Raw genomic sequence first — 21,190 nt, forward strand, 5'->3', positions numbered from 1 at the left:
CAGCAGGGGCCCCAAAATTAGTCGTTTCTTAAGACATGCAGTGAGATACTGTGCACAGAAATGTGCACTTTCTTACATAAATGCAATGTACATTAATAATCTGATGTTGAATATACCAACTTTGGACAAAGAATTCAGCATGTTATACTACTTTTTTACAAGGAGGGAGAAGTGAGCTAATGTGCATCAAGTTGTAATCCTGGTCACAGATAAAAATTGTATATGAGAGTAGCTGAATACCAAAGACCTTGATCATGAGATAAACAACAAAATCTGCATAATATAAAACACTGTGGCACTGTTTATTCAAGCAGAGTCTTACGTTATACAGTTGGGATTTTTATACTACATCAATTAATGCGAACAGCGTAGTGCAATCCCTTTCGGTATAGCACGTTACAGCCAAGAAAATAATATATAATTCAGTAAGGCAACAAGTTATACATGGTTTAGTATATCATGGTCCGTTAAGATGAAGCATGCATATCTTAATGAAAAAGGCTTTACGACTGTTGATGATAATACTCTATTAAATAAATAACAGAAATAAAAAGACTTGTAAAGTATGAAATAACGACGAACTATTTCTATAAACAATAAACAGAATAAAAAAGTGTTGTGTAACAATATATTAGAAATGACGTTCATGTCCATGGTCTATTAAATATAAGTCTTTGGTAACAATATGCAATTTATTACCTAATTCAAGTCTTTTAAATACATGTTTGTGGCGTAAGTTTTCTATGAAATGTGTAGAGTACCGTAGATCCAATATAATTTGGAGGTAGTGGTAGTGATATTCATTTAAAACATCCTGATATCATGTCAACCCCGACTGACAAAGGAAATATTTCAATACCAAACGGAATACATGTGGAAATAAGTCATAAAAAGAATACATTATAGCTTAAATATATGTTAGAATTTAACAATCATATTGTTTTAAAATCATGCCAAACTATGATGATTGTTCGATGGTGTACAATTGATCTGAAATACTAAATACAAAGGAATTTAGATTTTACAAAAGGGTAAATGTTCCATAGTAAGTTTACAGAAGGGTAAATGTTCTCTGGGTATTGTTCTATGGTAAGTTTACAGAAGGGTAAACGCTCTATGGGTAAATGTTATATGGTAAGTCTACAGAAGGGTAAACGTTTAGTGGTAAGTTTACAGAAGAGTAAATGTTCTATGGTAAGTTTACAGAAGAGTAAATGTTCTATGGTAAGTTTACAGAAGTGTAAATGTTCTATGGTAAGTTTACAGAAGTGTAAATGTTCTATGGTAAGTTTACAGAAGTGTAAATGTTCTATGGTAAGTTTACAGAAGGGTAAATGTTCTATGGTAAAATTACAGAAGAGTAAATGTTCTATGGTAAGTCTACAGAAGAGTAAATGTTCTATGGTAAGTTTACAAAAGAGTAAATGTTCTATGGTAAGTTTACAGAAGTGTAAATGTTCTATGGTAAGTTTACAGAAGTGTAAATGTTCTATGGTAAGTTTACAGAAGTGTAAATGTTCTATGGTAAGTTTACAGAAGGGTAAATGTTCTATGGTAAAATTACAGAAGAGTAAATGTTCTATGGTAAGTCTACAGAAGAGTAAATGTTCTATGGTAAGTTTACAAAAGAGTAAATGTTCTATGGTAAGTTTACAGAAGGGTAAACGTTCTATGGTAAGTTTACAGAAGGGTAAACGTTCTATGGGTAAATGTTATATAGGTAAATGTTCTATGGTAAGTATACAAAAGGGTAAATGTCCTATGGTTAGTTTACAGAAGAGTGAATGTAAATTACCCAGGGCTCTTGGTTATTGAGAAGAAGCCATTTAAAGATTTTAAGACATTTGACCCCTGTGACCTTCAAAGTAAGTCAAGGTCATTGATTGGAACCAACTTTGTTACCCTTCATCTCAGAAAACTACTGGCCCAATATCATGACCATGGGCCTCTTGGTTATTGAGCAGAAGTCGAAAATATAAATTGTTTAAGATGCATGACAGACAAGGCACGATGTCAGACAGAGGGCGATCGTAATAGGTCACTTGTGACTTCTTCAGATGACCTAAAAAGAGAACTGCTTTGAGTAGCCAGATAATGTAGAAAGGTAAAATATCACTAAAACAAGAGGCCCAGAGTTGTTCAACTGGATATTTCAGTAATCATGGCAAAATATTTTGTTATAGTACAACTTTTTCTACCTTTTTTTGCTCTCTGACTCTATGATTGAAACTAAATTTGAACAAAATCCTGTCATTCTACGAGAAGAAGGTACAGTATTTAGATTTTTTTTTTGCAACATTTCCCGTATCAAGCCCCCTAGCTCTCTCTGGCCAAAAGGGACGCACATCTTCTGTTTATACAGCATTAGATCTTACTCTCGACCAAATTTCATCAAAATCAATTCAATCATTTCATAATTTTACCTTGACCCTGTACCGTGACCTCTGACCGGATGACCTTGAGGTTTGGTCAGTAGACTGACTCCTTTTCTAGTTCTGAACAACTTTGTTTAATCATGTCATCAGAAAATATTGATCAGTGTAAAGATGCATTGTTCAACTGAATTCTATGATATTTGACTTTCTTTGGAATGATAAGCCCAGCACAATAAGATAAAAAAAAAGGATGTTGTTATTCAACAATACTTAGATGGAGGTTTAAAAATGATTGATGTCCAGGCTATTATGGAATCTCTTAAACAATGATTGTAAGCATGTCATTACATCTATGATCTACATACTGTAAACATGTCATTACATTCATGACCTACATATTGTGAGCAGGTCATTACATTCATGACCTACATATTGTAAGCACGTCATTACATTCATGACCTACATATTGTAAGCACGTCATTACATTCATGACCTACATATTGTAAGCACTCATAACATTTCTGACCTACATATTGTAAGCAGGTCATTACATTTCTGACCTACATATTGTAAGCACTCATAACATTTCTGACCTACATATTGTAAGCAGGTCATTACATTTCTGACCTACATATTGTAAGCAGGTCATTACATTTCTGACCTACATATTGTAAACAGGTCATTACATTTCTGACCTACATATTGTAAGCACTCATAACATTCATGACCTACATATTGTAAGCAGGTCATTACATTCATGACCTACATATTGTAAGCAGGTCATTACATTCATGACCTACATATTGTAAGCAGGTCATTACATTTCTGACTCTGATTGCTTCATAATTTGCTATTGCTTCACAATTTTTTCAGAGTGTATTTAAATTTTACAAATAAACCACTTAATCTTGATGATGACCAGGTGATCTTGGCCTTTGGTAAGTAATGACCAGGTGATATTAGCCATTGGTAAGTGACATAGTTTAAATATCAAAACAACCTATAGGCTTATACATTGCAAATATAAATTGACATCTGAGCTGGTGGCCCCGACCTCTGAATGCACACAGTCTTCAGTTGATTCTGATAAGCTTTGTATCATAATGTCTTCGTATCAACATGAAGTTTGCCTACATTTCTTGCCCAGTGCCATGAGCTCTCTGTCGTACAAATACATTTTGATCTATTTCGTCTTTTCTTAATCTCTTTCTTTGGCAAAATACATGTACATCAGAAGCAATATTTAGTGACATTTTATATTAATTAACAGCAGCCTTCAGTAGAAGTCACTGTGTCCTAATTACAGTGTGAATATCATCTGTTGGTACTTAATGTATTTCCTTTTGGTACTGAGCGTATTTCCTTCAAGTTTTATTATAAGATAACCTTTACAGTTACTGCTATTACTGTGTTTGATTTTGACATCATGAAACTGTATAACTGTTTATTTACCCCCATTCTGTTATATGTCTGATTCCTCTATTCAGAAAAGACCAGCGAGAATACTCTTTGTCGGGAACACCTGGTGAGTCATGTTAAAATACTAATGGTGTATTACCAACATTTTGGTAACTCGATCATAATATTGGTAATAGGTCGAAGATATTTTCAAGTCTCGTCTTTACATAAAACTCAATATGACTTAAATCTTACACAAAAATCGGCTACTGAATAGCACTTGGTCAACCCCGCCAGATGAGGTAACTGAAACAGTAGTCAGAATACTAAAGATTCCTATGGTTTACACTGGATTTCTGGGTACTTGCGTAGATAGGTGAGTTAAAAGAATGGAGACAATTTATCCCAATAAAATAAGCATATGTAAATATATGTTTTCCAAAAACATTTAAAACAACATTTCCACACACTACAATATTAACTACTACAGTGACACAGCACCTCTATTATCATTATATTTACAGTAATATAATATATGATACTAAAGCATATCATGCATGTAAAAAAGTGACCATTATATATCTATCTAAAACATACACACAAAGATATAAGTAAATACACACAAATTGTATAAGTAGGTCAACAACACATACACCATATATCACTCTCAATACTTCAAACTATACAGTACTTTTGCAACACACCTCTGAATTAAAAAGAACATCAAAGATGAATTTAGTGACAGTTCAAAATTAGATAATTTTTCGATGCTGCATTATCATTATATACAAGGAAAGTTACATCAGTTTAAGGCTATTTGATAGTAATATGTAAAAAAAAAGTCGCGGCATGGATTTCGAGGGAAACGCAATGTAAGTATGCAGTATTTACAGATTAACTTTGATTGTTTAAGCAATAAATATTACCAAACACACATTATTAGAACTGTTGAAAAAATTTGGTCTAATTTATCGGTCAACTAAATAGCTGGAATCCTAATTTATCGGTCAACTAAATAGCTGGACTCCTAATTTATCGGTCAACTAAATAGCTGGACTCCTAATTTATCGGTCAACTAAATAGCTGGACTCAGTAAACGTACACCATTATGTGAGGTATAACTTATACATGTATATATAATTGTCAAGTAGTAATAACGACATATATATAAATGTTCTATCAAAAAGTTTGAGTGAGTGTACATTGCTATGCTAAATATAAATTGGTCTTGTTGATATTGTTCCACTAAATAGTTGTCAAACTCAGTGTACACAATAATGCCAAATAAACAGTCACATTCATATTTCTTCGATCAAAGCATGATTTACTGAGTTGTAAACAAAATATAACTCTGTCATTTTGATATTGTTCTGCATTTAACATTATATTACATGTAAATGTATCTTTTTTCTAGGTCATGTTAATATTTTGTTCCTAAATGTAGCTTGACTTGGTAAACACAGTAACCGTAACTTGGTCATGTTACATGTAATACTGTTTTGATAAACTAAATAGCTTGACCTTAATTAGAGTACATTAATAGTATACACTGTTACAGTAAATATATAGCTTAAATAATCATGCTACAACGTATTACTGCTCCAACTTATTTGCTAACCTAAATAGCTTGACTGTGTACACTGCAATACTAAATATCAACTTGTCATGCTAAATATTGTTCCACTAAATAGCCTGAGCATCAGACACTGTACAGTGTCACACTAACTATTTCTTGGCCAAGCTTACAGTTATGTTGTCACTTTGCCAAGTTTACCCTATAACAATACATAAACATGCCAAATGTTCTTACTGTTTAACAATAATTCAGATTTCAACAATAATTCAGATTGTAATATAAGTGTTTTAAAGTGCACCAGTACACCTTACTGAGTATTAGATTTGAGAAATAAACCATCTAGAGATATTGTGTTGTGTACTATGTTTGGTGCAGATATTTTACATGTTTACTGATGAGGTTTTATAGAGTAATGTGATTTATTACAAACTGTAGATACCATATAACAAAAAGAAATCAGACACCTTTTTTTGTCAAATATTTGCTATAAAGATATTTTAATCACATCTATCATATATTTGATTCAGTAGCTGTAACCAGGACATTTGATCATTCTTCAGGGATAGTTGGTTTTATTTAAGCATTGAACGGCTTTCAGCTGGACAGAGGCAAATTCCATGAAGCGCGCTAGCGCTTCATGTTGAATTTGCCTCTGTCCAGTTGGCATTCATATTGACTATGAATGCCAACTGAAAGCCGTTCAATGCTTATATTTACCATCTGCGATTTTTTATTTGTCATGCGATTTTTTTTTTTAATTTTCAAATTCAAATTTCAGTTGGTAGTTCATAAGCTGGTGAACTCGCAACTGAATTGGTAGGGTTATATAGTGGCAGTGCCATACAATGGTAAATATTATAGTGTGAACTATCATATGATTGATATATCTGGCCCCAGAGAATCATGTCTAAAAAAGGTTTTGGAAGTTTTATGAAATTTGGTTGAATTCTCCAGTAAGAAACCTGATTGAGAACCAGTTATCAGATTTTCTCATCATCGCGGAAACATTCTACAGATTTTACATTCTACAGACCTGTAAATTCTCAAGACTGCATAGGCCAGAATATTAGTGTGAGGTGTTATTATGAAACTTGGATAAAACTGTTTTCAGGACTAGCCAAATGTTCACCTTCTGTACCAATGTCCTTAAACAGGTCTGCTGAATTTAACATCAAACATACATTTGTCAAATTTTTATGAAGTATGGTTGAATGCTTGTATCATGATGCTGCAGACAGTTTCAATGTTGGTAGATGAATTGAAAGATGAGAAGATGAATCGATGATACCAAAACATGTTCTGCCAAGGGCAGACCTAACAATGATGATACCATTAACTGTTCTGCCAAGGGCAGACCTAACAATGATGATACCATTAACTGTTCTGCCAAGGGCAGACCTAACAAGGATGATACCATTAACTGTTCTGCCAAGGGCAGACCCAACAAGGATGATACCATTAACTGTTCTGCCAAGGGCAGACCTAACAAGGATGATACCATTGACTGTTCTGCCAAGGGCAGACCTAACAAGGATGATACCATTGACTGTTCTGCCAAGGGCAGACCTAACAAGGATGATACCATTGACTGTTCTGCCAAGGCCAGACCTAACAAGGATACCATTAACTGTTCTGCCAAGGGCAGACCTAACAATGATGATACCATTGACTGTTCTGCCAAGGGCAGATCTAACAAGGATGATACCATTAACTGTTCTGCCAAGGGCAGATCTAACAAGTACATTTGCATGATACCATTAACTGTTCTGCCAAGGGAAGACCTAGAAAAAAACACCAATACATACAGGTTCTACCAATAGCAGACCTAAACAGGTGCATTTGAGACAAGGTTCTGAATTCTTAAAATTATACACAAACTATAAACTTGTTCTAAACAAAATGATTTAAGATTTATAAAAACTTTCGGTTGGTAATGCTTACATATCGAAACAAATGGAGGAATGCATCTTGAAGGAAAAGATGCTTGTTTAAGTCTTCAAAACAAGTGAACTGGTGCACTTTTAAACCATAACATATTAGTCTTGCTAATAATTAACAGAAAATGTGAAATTGCCATTTGAATACTTAACAAATTAACATATTGCAAAACAACAAAATATAACAACATTGCATACATGTAAATAAATACATGTACAGTATACGATGTATATAGTTAATTTTATAGAAACTTAAGTGTATTACTTTTGAGTATGCTGCTCATGTATATCATATATATATATAAACTATCTTAAAAACCGCCATCTGTTACCCTTATGCAAGGTTCCAATGTATGTGTGTGTTATCCTTCTCCCAGAATTAGTCCAGCTGTGTACCAAGGTATGTGTGTGTTCTCCATCTCCCAGAATTAGTCCGGCTGTGTACCAAGGTATGTGTGTGTTATCCATCTCCCAGAAATAGTCCAGCTGTGTACCAAGGTATGTGTGTGTTATACATCTCCCAGAAATAGTCCAGCTGTGTACCAAGGTATGTGTGTGTTATCCGTGTCCCAGAAATAGTCCGGCTGTGTACCAAGGTATGTGTGTGTTATCCTCCCAGAAATAGTCCAGCTGTGTACCAAGGTATGTGTGTGTTATCCTCCCAGAATTAGTCCGGCTGTGTACCAAGGTATGTGTGTGTTATCCTTCTCCCAGAATTAGTCCAGCTGTGTACCAAGGTATGTGTGTGTTATCCATCTCCCAGAATTAGTCCAGCTGTGTACCAAGGTATGTTTGTGTTATCCATCTCCCAGAATTAGTCCAGCTGTGTACCAAGGTATGTGTGTGTTATCCTCCCAGAATTAGTCCGGCTGTGTACCAAGGTATATGTGTGTTATCTGAGTCCCAGAACTAGTCCAGCTGTGTACCAAGGTATGTGTGTGTTATCCATCTCCCAGAATAAGTCCGGCTGTGTACAAGGTATGTGTGTGTTATCTTCCCAGAATAAGTCCAGCTGTGTACCAAGGTATGTGTGTGTTATCCTCCTCCCAGAATTAGTCCAGCTGTGTACCAAGGTATGTTTGTGTTATCCTCCCAGAATAAGTCCAGCTGTGTACCAAGGTATGTGTGTGTTATCCGTGTCCCAGAAATAGTCCAGCTGTGTACCAAGGTATGTTTGTGTTATCCTCCCAGAATAAGTCCAGCTGTGTACCAAGGTATGTGTGTGTTATCCGTGTCCCAGAATTAGTCCAGTTGTGTACCAAGGTATGTGTGTGTTATACATCTCCCAGAATTAGTCCAGCTGTGTACCAAGGTATGTGTGTGTTATCCTTCTCCCAGAATTAGTCCGGCTGTGTACCAAGGTATGTGTGTGTTATCCTCCCAGAATAAGTCCAGTTGTGTACCAAGGTATGTGTGTGTTATCCTCCTCCCAGAATTAGTCCGGCTGTATACCAAGGTATGTGTGTGTTATCCGTTTCCCAGAATTAGTCCAGCTGTGTACCAAGGTATGTGTGTGTTATCCGTGTCCCAGAAATAGTCCAGCTGTGTACCAAGGTATGTGTGTGTTATCCTCCCAGAATTAGTCCGGCTGTGTACCAAGGTATGTGTGTGTTATCCGTGTCCCAGAAATAGTCCAGCTGTGTACTAAGGTATTTGTGTGTTATCTGTCTCCCAGAATTAGTCCAGCTGTGTACCAATGTATGTGTGTTATCCTTCAAGAATTAGTCCAGCCGTTTTTCCATTTTCAGGAAACACTTTAATACAGATATGATATCAAAATTATTTTACCTATTTCAAAGATACTGAGAATCACATTAGCATATTACACACTAGCATCTTCTACTATCCACAAAATTCATTCATTTCAGAAACAACACCATTATGTAAACTTCAATAATATTAGACTGCACACAATAAAATTATTAAGTAATTACCCTTCCAGGATCAAACATTGCATTTAAAATGATAGAAATTAACATTATCATTATATTCTATGTTATAATTTCTCAAAATCAATGGCCTTTTTACTTTTAAACAATATAAAATTGTTCTTGATGCTCTTGTCATGTATGACCAGATACAGAACAATGCTGTCATAAGTAATATGTATACTTACACACACACCCAGTGTACACCAAAGCCATCCACACTTCCAGGATCGGCTAGTGACCCTGTATCCCTGCCTTTCATATAGTCGTATCGCCCAGTTGTTAACACCCACCAGAAGAGATATTGTCTGTGAACAGTACAACACATGCCAAACTAAACTGTCATGCCTCTAAGAACAGGTACGTAAGTTAGCCTCGTCTGTAAAAACAACCATTATATAAAAGTTGCATTGACAGACAATGACAGACAAGGTTATTATATAATGTGTGTATTGACAGACGAGGCTGTTATATAATGTGTGCATTGACAGGCAAGCTTATTATATAATGTGTGTATTGACAGATGAGGTTATTATATAATGTGTGTATTGACAGATGAGGTTATTATATAATGTGCGTATTGGCAGGCAAGGTTTTTATATGTGTGTATTGACAGACGAGTCTATATATAATGTGTGCATTGACAGACGAGTCTATATATAATGTGTGTATTGACAGACAAGGTTATTATATAACGTGTGTATTGACAGACAAGGTTATTATATAATGTGTGTATTGACAGATGGGGTTATTATATAATGTGTGTATTGCCAGATGGGGTTATTATATAATATGTGTATTGACAGACAAGGTTATTATATATTGTGTGTATTGACAGATGAGGTTATTATATAATGTGTGTATTGACAGATGAGGTTATTATATAATGTGTGTATTGGCAGGCAAGGTTTTTATATAATGTGTGTATTGACAGACGAGTCTATATATAATGTGTGTATTGACAGACGAGTCTATATATAATGTGTGTATTGACAGACAAGGTTATTATATAATGTGTGTATTGACAGACAAGGTTATTATATATTGTGTGTATTGACAGATGAGGTTATTATATAATGTGTGTATTGGCAGGCAAGGTTTTTATATAATGTGTGTATTGACAGACGAGTCTATATATAATGTGTGTATTGACAGACAAGGTTATTATATAATGTGTGTATTGACAGACAAGGTTATTATATAATGTGTGTATTGACAGATGGGGTTATTATATAATATGACTATTGACAGACAAGGTTATTATGCAAGAGGCCCAGAGGGCCTGTATCACTCACCTGGTTTCATGAGATATGAAACAAGAATGATGCTTAAGTATATTTGTTGCTGGTATTGCTATGTCAATATATATCATAAGCATTTTATGGGTACATGTACATTGGTTTTATTTTAATACTACAAATGCCAAAAAGTGCATTAATCCATGAAATTGACTTTTGGTGCGAACCTATATGGATGCTACCACACAAATGTGAGTGATATTCATTGCTTAGTTTCAGAGAAGAACTTGTTTAGACCAATTGACCCCTTTTGAACCTGCCTGCCCTCTGCCCCCTTGGGGGTCAGCTCCTTCCTTTATGCAATTTTGAATCCCTACCCTAATAGGATGCTACCAGTGAAACCATTGCTAAGTTTCAGAGAATAAGTTGTTTAAATCAATTTAGCCAAATTGACCCCTTTTGGCCCCACCCTTCAGCCCCCTGGCGGCCCGGGTCAACCCCAACATTTTTACAAATTTGAATCCCCACCCTATAACCATGCTACCATACAAATGTGAGTAATATCCATTGCTTAGTTTCAGAGAAGAAGTTGTTTAAACAAATTTACCAATTTTGGCCCCACCCCTCAGGCCCCTGGGGGGTCAGCCCCACCATTTGTACAATTTTGAATCCCCACCCCATAGGGATGCTATCAGTAAAATATGAGCGATATCCATTGCTTAGTTTCAGAGGAGAAGTCGTTTATATCAATTCTGCAAACTGACCCCTTTTGGCCCCGCCCCTCAGCCCCCAGGGAGGTCAGCCCTGTCATTTGTACAATTTCAAATTCCTACCCCAAGGTGATGCTACCAGTAAAATATGAGAGATATCCATTGCTTGGTTCAGGAGAAGAAGTCAATTATATGAATATAGCCCGATTGACCACATTTGGCTCCGCCCCTCAGGCCCCTGGGGGGTCAGCCCCATCATTTGTAAAATTTTGGATCCCCACCCCAAAGTGATGCTACCAGACAAATATGAGCGACAGCCATTGCTGGGTTTCAGAGAAGAAGTCGTTTATATCAATAGCACCAAATTGACCCCTTTTGGCCCCGCCCCAGAGGCCCCTAGGGGGTCAGCCCCATCATTTGTACAATTTTGAATCCCCAACCCATAATGATGCTACCAGGCAAATATGAGCAATAGCCATTGCTTGGTTTCAGAGAAGAAGTTGTTATATGAATATAGCCGGATTGACCACATTGGCCCCGCCCCTCAGGCCCCTGGGGGGTCAGCCCCATCATTTGTACAATTTTGAATTCCCACCCCATAATGATGCTACCAGGCAAATATGAGCAATAGCCATTCCTTGGTTTCAGAGAAGAAGTTGTTTATATGAATATAGCCGGATTGACCACATTGGCCCCGCCCCTCATTTGTACAATTTTGAATTCCCACCCCATAATGATGCTACCAGGCAAATATGAGCGATAGCCATTGCTTGGTTTCAGAGAAGAAGTCGTTTATATGAATATAGCCGGATTGACAGACGAAGCTGGGTGTTTTGAGAGATGGGGCTGCTAGCTTTACTCTAAGTACTTCTATAATTATAAAATAATGTGAATATTCTGTTGTCAGGATAAGTACAGATAAATCATGACCTTCTGCATGAACAATCTGATTAAAATCATATCTTGATCTGCGCTCCCTTCTGTGAAATACACTCCACTAGCTTAACTTAACAGAGTGTAGGTTAAGGAACAGTATCTTAATTCTTTGATCTCTTGCACAAAAAAGGTTTTAAATATCTTATCATTTTGCTGTAACTTTAGTCAAGATACCTACATATTTACATACAAGTCCTGACACTGCTTTCGATGCAATGGATAGTTACACCTAAAGCAAACAGTCATGATTAAGTTGAATTTATATTTGACAACAAGTGAACTGAACATACCTGACAGCCATGGATGCGAGCCTCGTGGTCAGCCCTGTCCAGTAATGCCTTCCCAATGCCCTTTCCGCGAAACTCCTCTTCAACTGCCACCATATCCAGGTAACACTCCTGATCCCCAATGTTTTCAACCGTCTGGAGACCATAGGTCAAACATTTAAGGCTGTATAATAAAATCAAAAATCATAGTACATGTAGGTAGTTTTTCATACTAAATATTCAGACTAATTACCTAAACAAAGGTCAAATATATGGTGTTTGACTGTATAGATATACTTTTGATGGAATGCCATACTGCATTCCAATAAATAATGGAGGTTATGCAAATCAAGTGGGAAACAAAAGTTTGCTTATGGCTAAGTACAAAGAGGTGAAAAGAAAGCTTTCAAGAATATGTTTCATTATCATTTACATACAAGAGATCCCAGAGGGATCTTGGCGCCCACCATTGAATGATCTTTATAGGTTCCATGTCAGATTGATCTTCTCTCTATTTTCCCCTTCCTCTTACTAATCTGTATATATTAAGAAACATCCCTCCAGCACTTTTCAAACAAGGGGAACCTATATATGAAATTTGAGATTCAGCGAAAATGGCTGTTTGTCGGCCATGTTGTTTTCTGATCAATCCAAAAATGCAATATGCACAACTTGGGATCAAGGGGAACCTACATATGAAATTTGAGAAAAATCCCTTCAGTACTTTCTGAGAAATAGCAATAACAAACTTCAATTGTCAAAATCCAAGATGGCTGCCTGTCGGCCATGTTGTTTTCAGACTGGTCCGAAAATTCAATATGCACATTTAAGGCCCAAGTGAAACCTACATATGAAATTTCAGAAAGATCCCTTTAGTACTTTCTGAGAAACAGCGATAACAAACTTCAATTGTCAAGATCCAAGATGGCTGCCTGTCGGCCATGTTGTTTTCCGACTGTTCTGAAAATTCAATATGCATAATTAGGGGCCAAGTGAAACCTACATATGAAATTTCAGAAAGATCCCTTTAGTACTTTCTGAGAAATAGTGATAACAAACTTCAATTTTCAAAATTCAAGATGGCTGCCTGTTGGCCATGTTGTTTTCCGACTGGTCCCAAAATGAAATCACAACACCCAAAGGTGTCTAAGATGTTAAACACTTACCCACAAACATCACAACACCCAAAGGTGTCTAAGGCTGCTGTGTTTTCCCTGTAAACAAGCACAGTTACACTTTAAATGGTATATATATGTCATTCCATTTGCGATATATATCTCAGAAATGTAAACAAGGTCATGGTAATTCGAATGTCCTGCTGAGGGAGATTTAGACAATCATAGTGAAACTGAAAGGGAAATGCCCTAACTGCCCAGGAAAATGTTGGTGAAATTTTCAGGTACATGAACTATTTGGTGTGTATGTTTATTTTTGCGATGCAATCTTATATTATTTTAGAGATTGAGATAGAGATTCTAAATGTGGAAAAAGAGAGGTAGATTTGTTCTTCTGTTTCATTGGTTACCAAAACTGAATACGTCACCATGCACAAATGAAGTTTCATCAGTGACATTAAGTTTCGACTCTCTTGCAGATGGTACTTCTAAAGAAATATGGATGAAAACTTCAACTGTCAAAATCAAACATGACCGCCTGATGATGTTTGGCCTAATATTTCATAGGCATCTATCCAAATTCAAATTTTGTCTAATTCTCAAATAAGTAATAAAAAGGTATTCCACAGGTAAGGGGAATCAAATAAGGTGGACAAGAGATAATTCATACATATTGTATAAAGGTCTCGCACAACTAATTCAGCCAATCAGCTGGTGTTTCCCCCTGAAGAAAATGTGTTTCTTAGGTTTAACCTATCCATATAACATCATTTTCTGGTAGGGAAATCTTCGAACTTTAATTCTATATAAATTTTACAACATTTGAACTTCAAATGAGCGATTGAGGGGATGGAGTCATTGGCAATAACATATAGTGAAACAATTAGTTGTGTGAGACCTATACTTAATCTATTGATCTTAAACAAATGTCTTTAACCAAATTAAAGAATAGCATTTATCATATAATTTACAAATAGATTATGTTCACATTGTTTAAAGACCTTGGATGTAGCTCAATGTAATTCATTTTAATAAACTTGATAGCAAATTGCGTGAGCAGTTTATATATCAAATATAAAGACTCCAGACCTTGCAGAGCTTTAGAAGGTTTTGAAAGTTTGTTAATGGAAAAAGCACTTTCGAAATCTGGTTTCTAATGAAAACTGAAAGCTAACAATTTGTTTTATACTTTTGTTCAATATATGCAACTGACCATATATCATCATCCTGTTTCTTTTGGCTATTGCCGAGAAGTTGTTTAAGGATTTTCAGACATTTGACCCCTTTGATCTTGACCATTCATCAAGGTAATTCATTTTAACAATTTGATAGGCAATCACGTACGTATCTTACGCATGAAATATCAAGAACACATCAATTTTTAACATTAAATAGCACTTGTAAAATGTAACCCTTCCTAAAACCAAAAGTTCACCTTTGACACGAAGATGATTCCTCAAGAAAGGGGTTTTTTTTTGTTAATTTTCAGAATTTATCCAAAGATAAAATTATTATGAAAAAATTAAATTTTAAAATTATAATTGTTAGCATTTCAAAAACATCAAAGAAAATTTTAAGAAATGGTGTACTGCGCGAATGGAGAAAGTCATATAAAAAGTGAACATCAACTTGTTTCTAATGACATAATACATCAATTAAATAAAGAATTTTTTCAAAAACATTGAAAAACAAAATAAGCTGAAAAACTGATGTCTGATGATCAATGCAATGACCCATGAACAAGGATTTTTATTTTACATTTTTTATAATTACATGTAATGAGAAAAAGTTAGCTGAAAGGTTATCTACAAATAATATAAATACACGATGAAAATCAACAGTTTTTGACTTATATTGCCATTTATAGTTCTTGAGGTATGAAGTCACGATTTTTTACCTACTTGAAAATATATTGCAATAACACCTTACACAATATAAATTATGATCATAATTACTATCATTTAAGAGGTTAAGACACCACAAAATTATGGCAAATGAATTAACAAGAGCTAAGCCCAAGGGCCTTAACAGTCACCTGAGTTTTAAAATAAATAAGTTAATTTAAGTGACTTTTTTTGGGCCCTACCCATCAGCCCAGGGGGCCAACATGTGCATATATCATCAAGCTATTAGCCAATGCTAATAATGTTAACCAAGTTAACATGAGTTCCAATAGAAATCAAACAAATGATAGTCAAAATTGTGGTTTCCCTATATAAACTATAATAAAGTTTACACCTTGGTAAAGGTTCCCAATTAAAATAGCTCTCTAGGCAATCCTACGCACCTTGGTAAAGGGTCCCCACGGAATATGAGGTAGATAATACCGACAGGTTTGCCGTCATACTCTGCAACTAAGTTCCTCTCATAGTAAACAGGATCTTGTCCACGTTGATCCATGGAAACTGTTCGAATGACATCAGGTATGCTAAAAAGATGTACAGTTTTAATCTTTAGTGCAAAAAGGCAACCATGCAATGTAATAAAAATTGAGAACATGTACATGAATCTTGAATTATTCACCTTTCTACCACAATACCCTGTGTTATTCAACTCTCAGACCATCAGTTAATCATTACAGTTGTTGATTAACAATCTGTTTATACCACACGTGGTATAAACTCTGTACGCATTTCGATTGGCTAACACGGTGAACTTTGACCCAAGCTGCAATTGTTATTGACGTCATCAATAATCTAATGACATCACATCATCGGGTCCCGGACGTCACCGGTACACTTTATTTGCATACGTGAAATTATACTTGGCCACGTTTCCCTTTGATTCAAGCCGATATTATTGTGGTAGAAACAGGTCACACGACTCGAAATTGTTGGATATGGAATTTATTTCACACTCGTAAGTTATTTTTTAAAAGTTGGAAAAAACAGTCGCTAAAGCTCGTGTCTTTTGTAACTTTAAAAAAATAACTTACTCGTGTGAAATAAATTCCATATCCAACAATCACTCGTGTAACCTCTATTTATGTCATGAATAACACCATACTTAAACCTGCATTAAGATATTTTAAGAACAAGTAAATAAGTATGAGAACACTACTACAACTATTTTTTTTGCTCCCATGGCAGCGTTACTAAAGTCTTCATTTGATGATGTATACTAGTATAGCTTCTGTGTGTTAATATATATACCTCACTCCACTATACCTGTAACTGCTAAAATTGCACACAAAGCAAATTCAATGAAATCAACATAAATATTCCCTATAAAAATCTGTGATAGAACCTCCCTTCACTATCTGTGATATAACATACACCTCCCTTCACTATCTGTGATATAACATACACCTCCCTTCACTATCTGTAATATAATATACACCTCCCCTCACTATCTGTGATATAACATACACCTCCCTCCACTATCTGTGATATAACATACAGCTCCCTTCACTATCTGTAATATAATATACACCTCCCCTCACTATCTGTGATATAACATACACCTCCCTTCACTATGTATGATATAACATACACCTCCCTTCACTATCTGTGATATAACATACACCTCCCTTCACTATCTGTGGTATAACATACACCTCCCTTCACTATCTGTGATATAACATACACCTCCCTTCACTATCTGTGGTATAACATACACCTCCCTTCACTATCTGTGATATAACATACACCTCCCTTCACTATCTGTGGTATAACATACACCTCCCTTCACTATCTGTGATATAACATTTACCTCCCTTCACTATCTGTGATATAACATTTACCTCCCTTCACTATCTGTGGTATAACATACACCTCCCTTCACTATCTGTGATATAGCATACACCTCCCTTCACTATCTGTGATATAACATACACCTCCCTTCATTATCTATGATATAACATACAACTCCCTTCACTATCTGGGATATAATATCAGAGGTTAATCTAGACCATTTTTTTTTCTACCAAAATTGGGTAGTATTCCCCACTGATGGTGTTTTCCCCTTTGAATAAAAACAAATTCCCCACCTAGAAAAAATGCCATAAAACAGGGGAAAATTCTGCAAAACAGGGGATATCCCAAAATTTTGATGAAATATGTAAGAATTATAGCAAACAATAGCTGTCAAATGTTAAAATTTAAAGAATAATTCAAGACACTGCCGCCCCTTTATTTCCCCTAAATTTCATAATGGTTAGTATTCCCCAAATCCTAGATTAGCCCCTGAATATACACCTCCCTTCACTGTCTGTGATATAACATACAGCTCCTCTCACTATCTGTGGTATAACATACACCTCCCTTCACTATCTGTGGTATAACATACACCTCCCCTCACTATCTGTGATATAACATACACCTCCCTTCACTATCTGTGGTATAACATACACCTCCCTTCACTATCTATGATATAACATACACCTCCCATCACTATCTGTGATATAACATACACCTCCTTCACTATGTATGATATAACATACACCTCCCTTCACTATCTATGATATAACATACACCTCCTTCACTATCTGTGATATAACATACACCTCCCTTCACTATCTGTGATATAACATACAACTCCTTCACTATCTGTGATATAACATACACCTCCCTTCACTATCTGTGATATAAAATACACCTCCATTCACTATTTGTGATATAACATACACCTCCCTTCACTATCTGTAATATAACATACACCTCCCTTCACTATCTGTGATATAACATACACCTCCCTTCACTATCTGTGATATAACATACAACTCCTTCACTACCTATGATATAACATACACCTCCCTTCACTATCTGTGATATAACATACACCTCCCTTCACTATCTGTGACATAACATACACCTCCCTTCACTATGTATGATATAACATACACCTCCCTTCACTATCTGTAGTATAACATACACCTCCCTTCACTATCTGTGATATAACATACACCTCCCCTCACTATCTGTGATATAACATACACCTCCCCTCATTATCTATGATATAACATACAACTCCCTTCACTATCTGGGATATAATATCAGAGGTTAATCTAGACCATTTTTTTTCTACCAAAATTGGGTAGTATTCCCCACTGATGGTGTTTTCCCCTTTGAATAAAAACAAATTCCCCACCTAGAAAAAATGCCATAAAACAGGGGAAAATTCTGCAAAACAGGGGATATCCCAAAATTTTGATGAAATATGTAAGAATTATAGCAAACAATAGCTGTCAAATGTTAAAATTTAAAGAATAATTCAAGACACTGCCGCCCCTTTATTTCCCCTAAATTTCATAATGGTTAGTATTCCCCAAATCCTAGATTAGCCCCTGAATATACACCTCCCTTCACTGTCTGTGATATAACATACACTTCCCATCACTATCTGTGATATAACATACACCTCCCTTCACTATCTATGATATAACATACAACTCCCTTCACTATCTGTGATATAACATACACCTCCCCTCACTATCTGTGATATAACATACACCTCCCATCACTATCTGTGATATAACATACACCTCCCTCACTATCTGTGATATAACATACACCTCCCTTCACTATCTATGATAATTTATAACATACACCTCCCATCACTATCTGTGATATAATTTAATTTTGTATGAAACACGCATTTTCATTGGCTGAAATAATTTTGTTATACCTCCATAACAAAATTTTTGACGTTGCGAAATGTAACGTCATTTTTGATTGGCTGATGACGTTGCGTAATAATTTATCACAGAAAAGAGTTCGCCAAAGAAAGTGAAATATCTTGGTGTGTATAAGACGAAATCAAATTATAAGAATTAACATAAATCATTTTTTCTGTTATACAGTCATAACATAAAAAACTGGAGTGTACTCTCTTCATAAACCGCTTCGCGGTTTATTTAGAGTACACTCCATTTTTTTCTGTTATGACTGTATAACAGAAAAAATAATTGATGTTAATCCTTAAATAACATACACCTCCCATCACTATCTATGATATAACATACACCTCCCTTCACTATGTATGATATAACATACACCTCCCTTCACTATCAGGTATCTATGATATAATTGCTGTGATAATGTGTTTATACATTTATAATACATGTGATTGTCTTTTTACTTATTGTTATGAACCTGTTGTGTTATGATCATTACCTTCCTTCACTAGTTGCATGGACATATTTACTCCTGAAAGCATTCACGGTTAACCTTCCTGCAAATGCAGCATCATCTGGATCATCCCTGAGGCAACGTATGTGAAAAGGAACAGTCAGATTTGTTCCAGGATGGGCTGGCACTGATTGAGGCTGAGAGACAATAGGATTCAAATCAGGATCCTTTCCATTTTGTGGTGTCATAGTTTTGGACGGCCAGTTTAGAAATAAAAGGTAAACAGCACTGGTTCTGAAATAGAAGGAGTATGCATTAATAATGATAAACATATTGATGTTTTCATTAGTTAAATGCCACATAGTGAAATGCATGAAATGAGCAAACTGGTTATGAAAGGTTTTATCGATCCTGTAAAAATAATTGATCCTTTTAATTAATTCAAATATCATTTAATTTGTAGTATTTAATATAAACTTTCATCAACAATATAAGGATATTTTGATTAAGTGTCAATTAACTTGTAATATAAATATCAAATCATATTTTGACCATAAACTATAACACGATTATCAAAATTTTATTTCAATTCTAAATATTTTGAGTTAATTCTATCACACAGTTTTAGTTGTGATAATTAATTCTGCTGGTATTAAACCAAAATATTGTAATTCAAAGTCCAGTTAAAGGTAAAACCTACAGAATGCAAAAAATTGTTATTATTTTTTGTCGCCTCCTGTAAAATTATCGTCATTCCGTTAATGCGATTCAGAATACAAATATTCTTACAATGTGTGTATAATTACATGCAAATTGCCATGGTGTTAAATAACTTAATAACTGTTACTGTGTGTATTGTAATAGTACATTGCATGAATGTTATTATTAGATCTACTAATATAATTATTTCGCAGCTCGGGAGACGATTGTCTTTCGTGTGAACCTCTGACGCATAGATATCTAGTGTTTGTGGCATCATGGGCTTATCACCTGCCTGTCATAATGTCGAACATATGGTACAGAGGTCGGAGGAACCTCGGACTACTCATATACCTATTGCATAAAGAAATTCAGTCAAATCGAACACATGTAAGCACATGCCCTGTCTATTGTACATCTCGTCAGCTGAAAGGCGGTAATAGTGGAGGTAACCCCATTAATTATATAAATATATTTTACTAAGTTTTCATTTCGGATCAATGCGACTGTCAGCTGGACCACACAGCTGACCAAACATAAAATAGATATTTCGTACATAGTACATACCATGTGATCTCATCGGAATGCATGCAGTCATCTATCACTGATGGCCGTCAATAAAAGAAAATTATTGTTTCCATTATCTGAAATGCATATTTATTGTTAACAGAAGTAAATAGATAGGTTCACCATAGGCCTATTCATCGGGCTTGTTTCGCCGGAAGTTTTTTAAACGTTACAGTATAGGAATCGGCCAGGGACAAAATATACGGAATTAATTAGCCTCTGTTGCACCGGAGGCCGTAAAATAAGTGATACATGTCTTATAGATGAAAACATAGCAGGATAACTGTTGAAAATTCTTACACATATTACATATTAATAAATCATAACACAATATTAAATTTGTATTAAAGAAGTGAAAATTGCGTGAAAAGTTTTTT

The 21,190-nt window shown here is 35.3% G+C and overlaps 1 protein-coding gene and 1 long non-coding RNA gene across 2 annotated transcripts; both read right to left on the reverse strand.

Moving 5' to 3' along the window:
- Nucleotides 1-278: 278 nt before the first annotated feature.
- Nucleotides 279-6,020, reverse strand: LOC117328038. The gene is made up of 2 exons (XR_004532787.1): nt 3,172-6,020; nt 279-2,868 (listed from the first exon to the last, which is right to left on the reverse strand). It is a non-coding gene; the product is annotated as an uncharacterized LOC117328038 (long non-coding RNA).
- Nucleotides 6,021-6,106: 86 nt separating this feature from the next.
- LOC117328039 lies at nt 6,107-20,957 on the reverse strand. The gene is made up of 7 exons (XM_033885368.1): nt 20,814-20,957; nt 19,593-19,841; nt 15,767-15,907; nt 13,531-13,578; nt 12,389-12,548; nt 9,403-9,522; nt 6,107-9,040 (listed from the first exon to the last, which is right to left on the reverse strand). Exons 2-7 carry the CDS (start codon nt 19,793-19,795, stop codon nt 9,008-9,010), a joined length of 705 nt encoding a protein of 234 aa, XP_033741259.1. The 5' UTR covers nt 19,796-19,841; nt 20,814-20,957; the 3' UTR covers nt 6,107-9,007.
- Between the last annotated feature and the right edge of the window lie 233 nt (nt 20,958-21,190).

Source organism: Pecten maximus, chromosome 5 (genome assembly GCF_902652985.1).
Source record: "Pecten maximus chromosome 5, xPecMax1.1, whole genome shotgun sequence".
In the NCBI taxonomy this organism is placed as follows: Eukaryota; Metazoa; Mollusca; class Bivalvia; order Pectinida; family Pectinidae; genus Pecten; species Pecten maximus.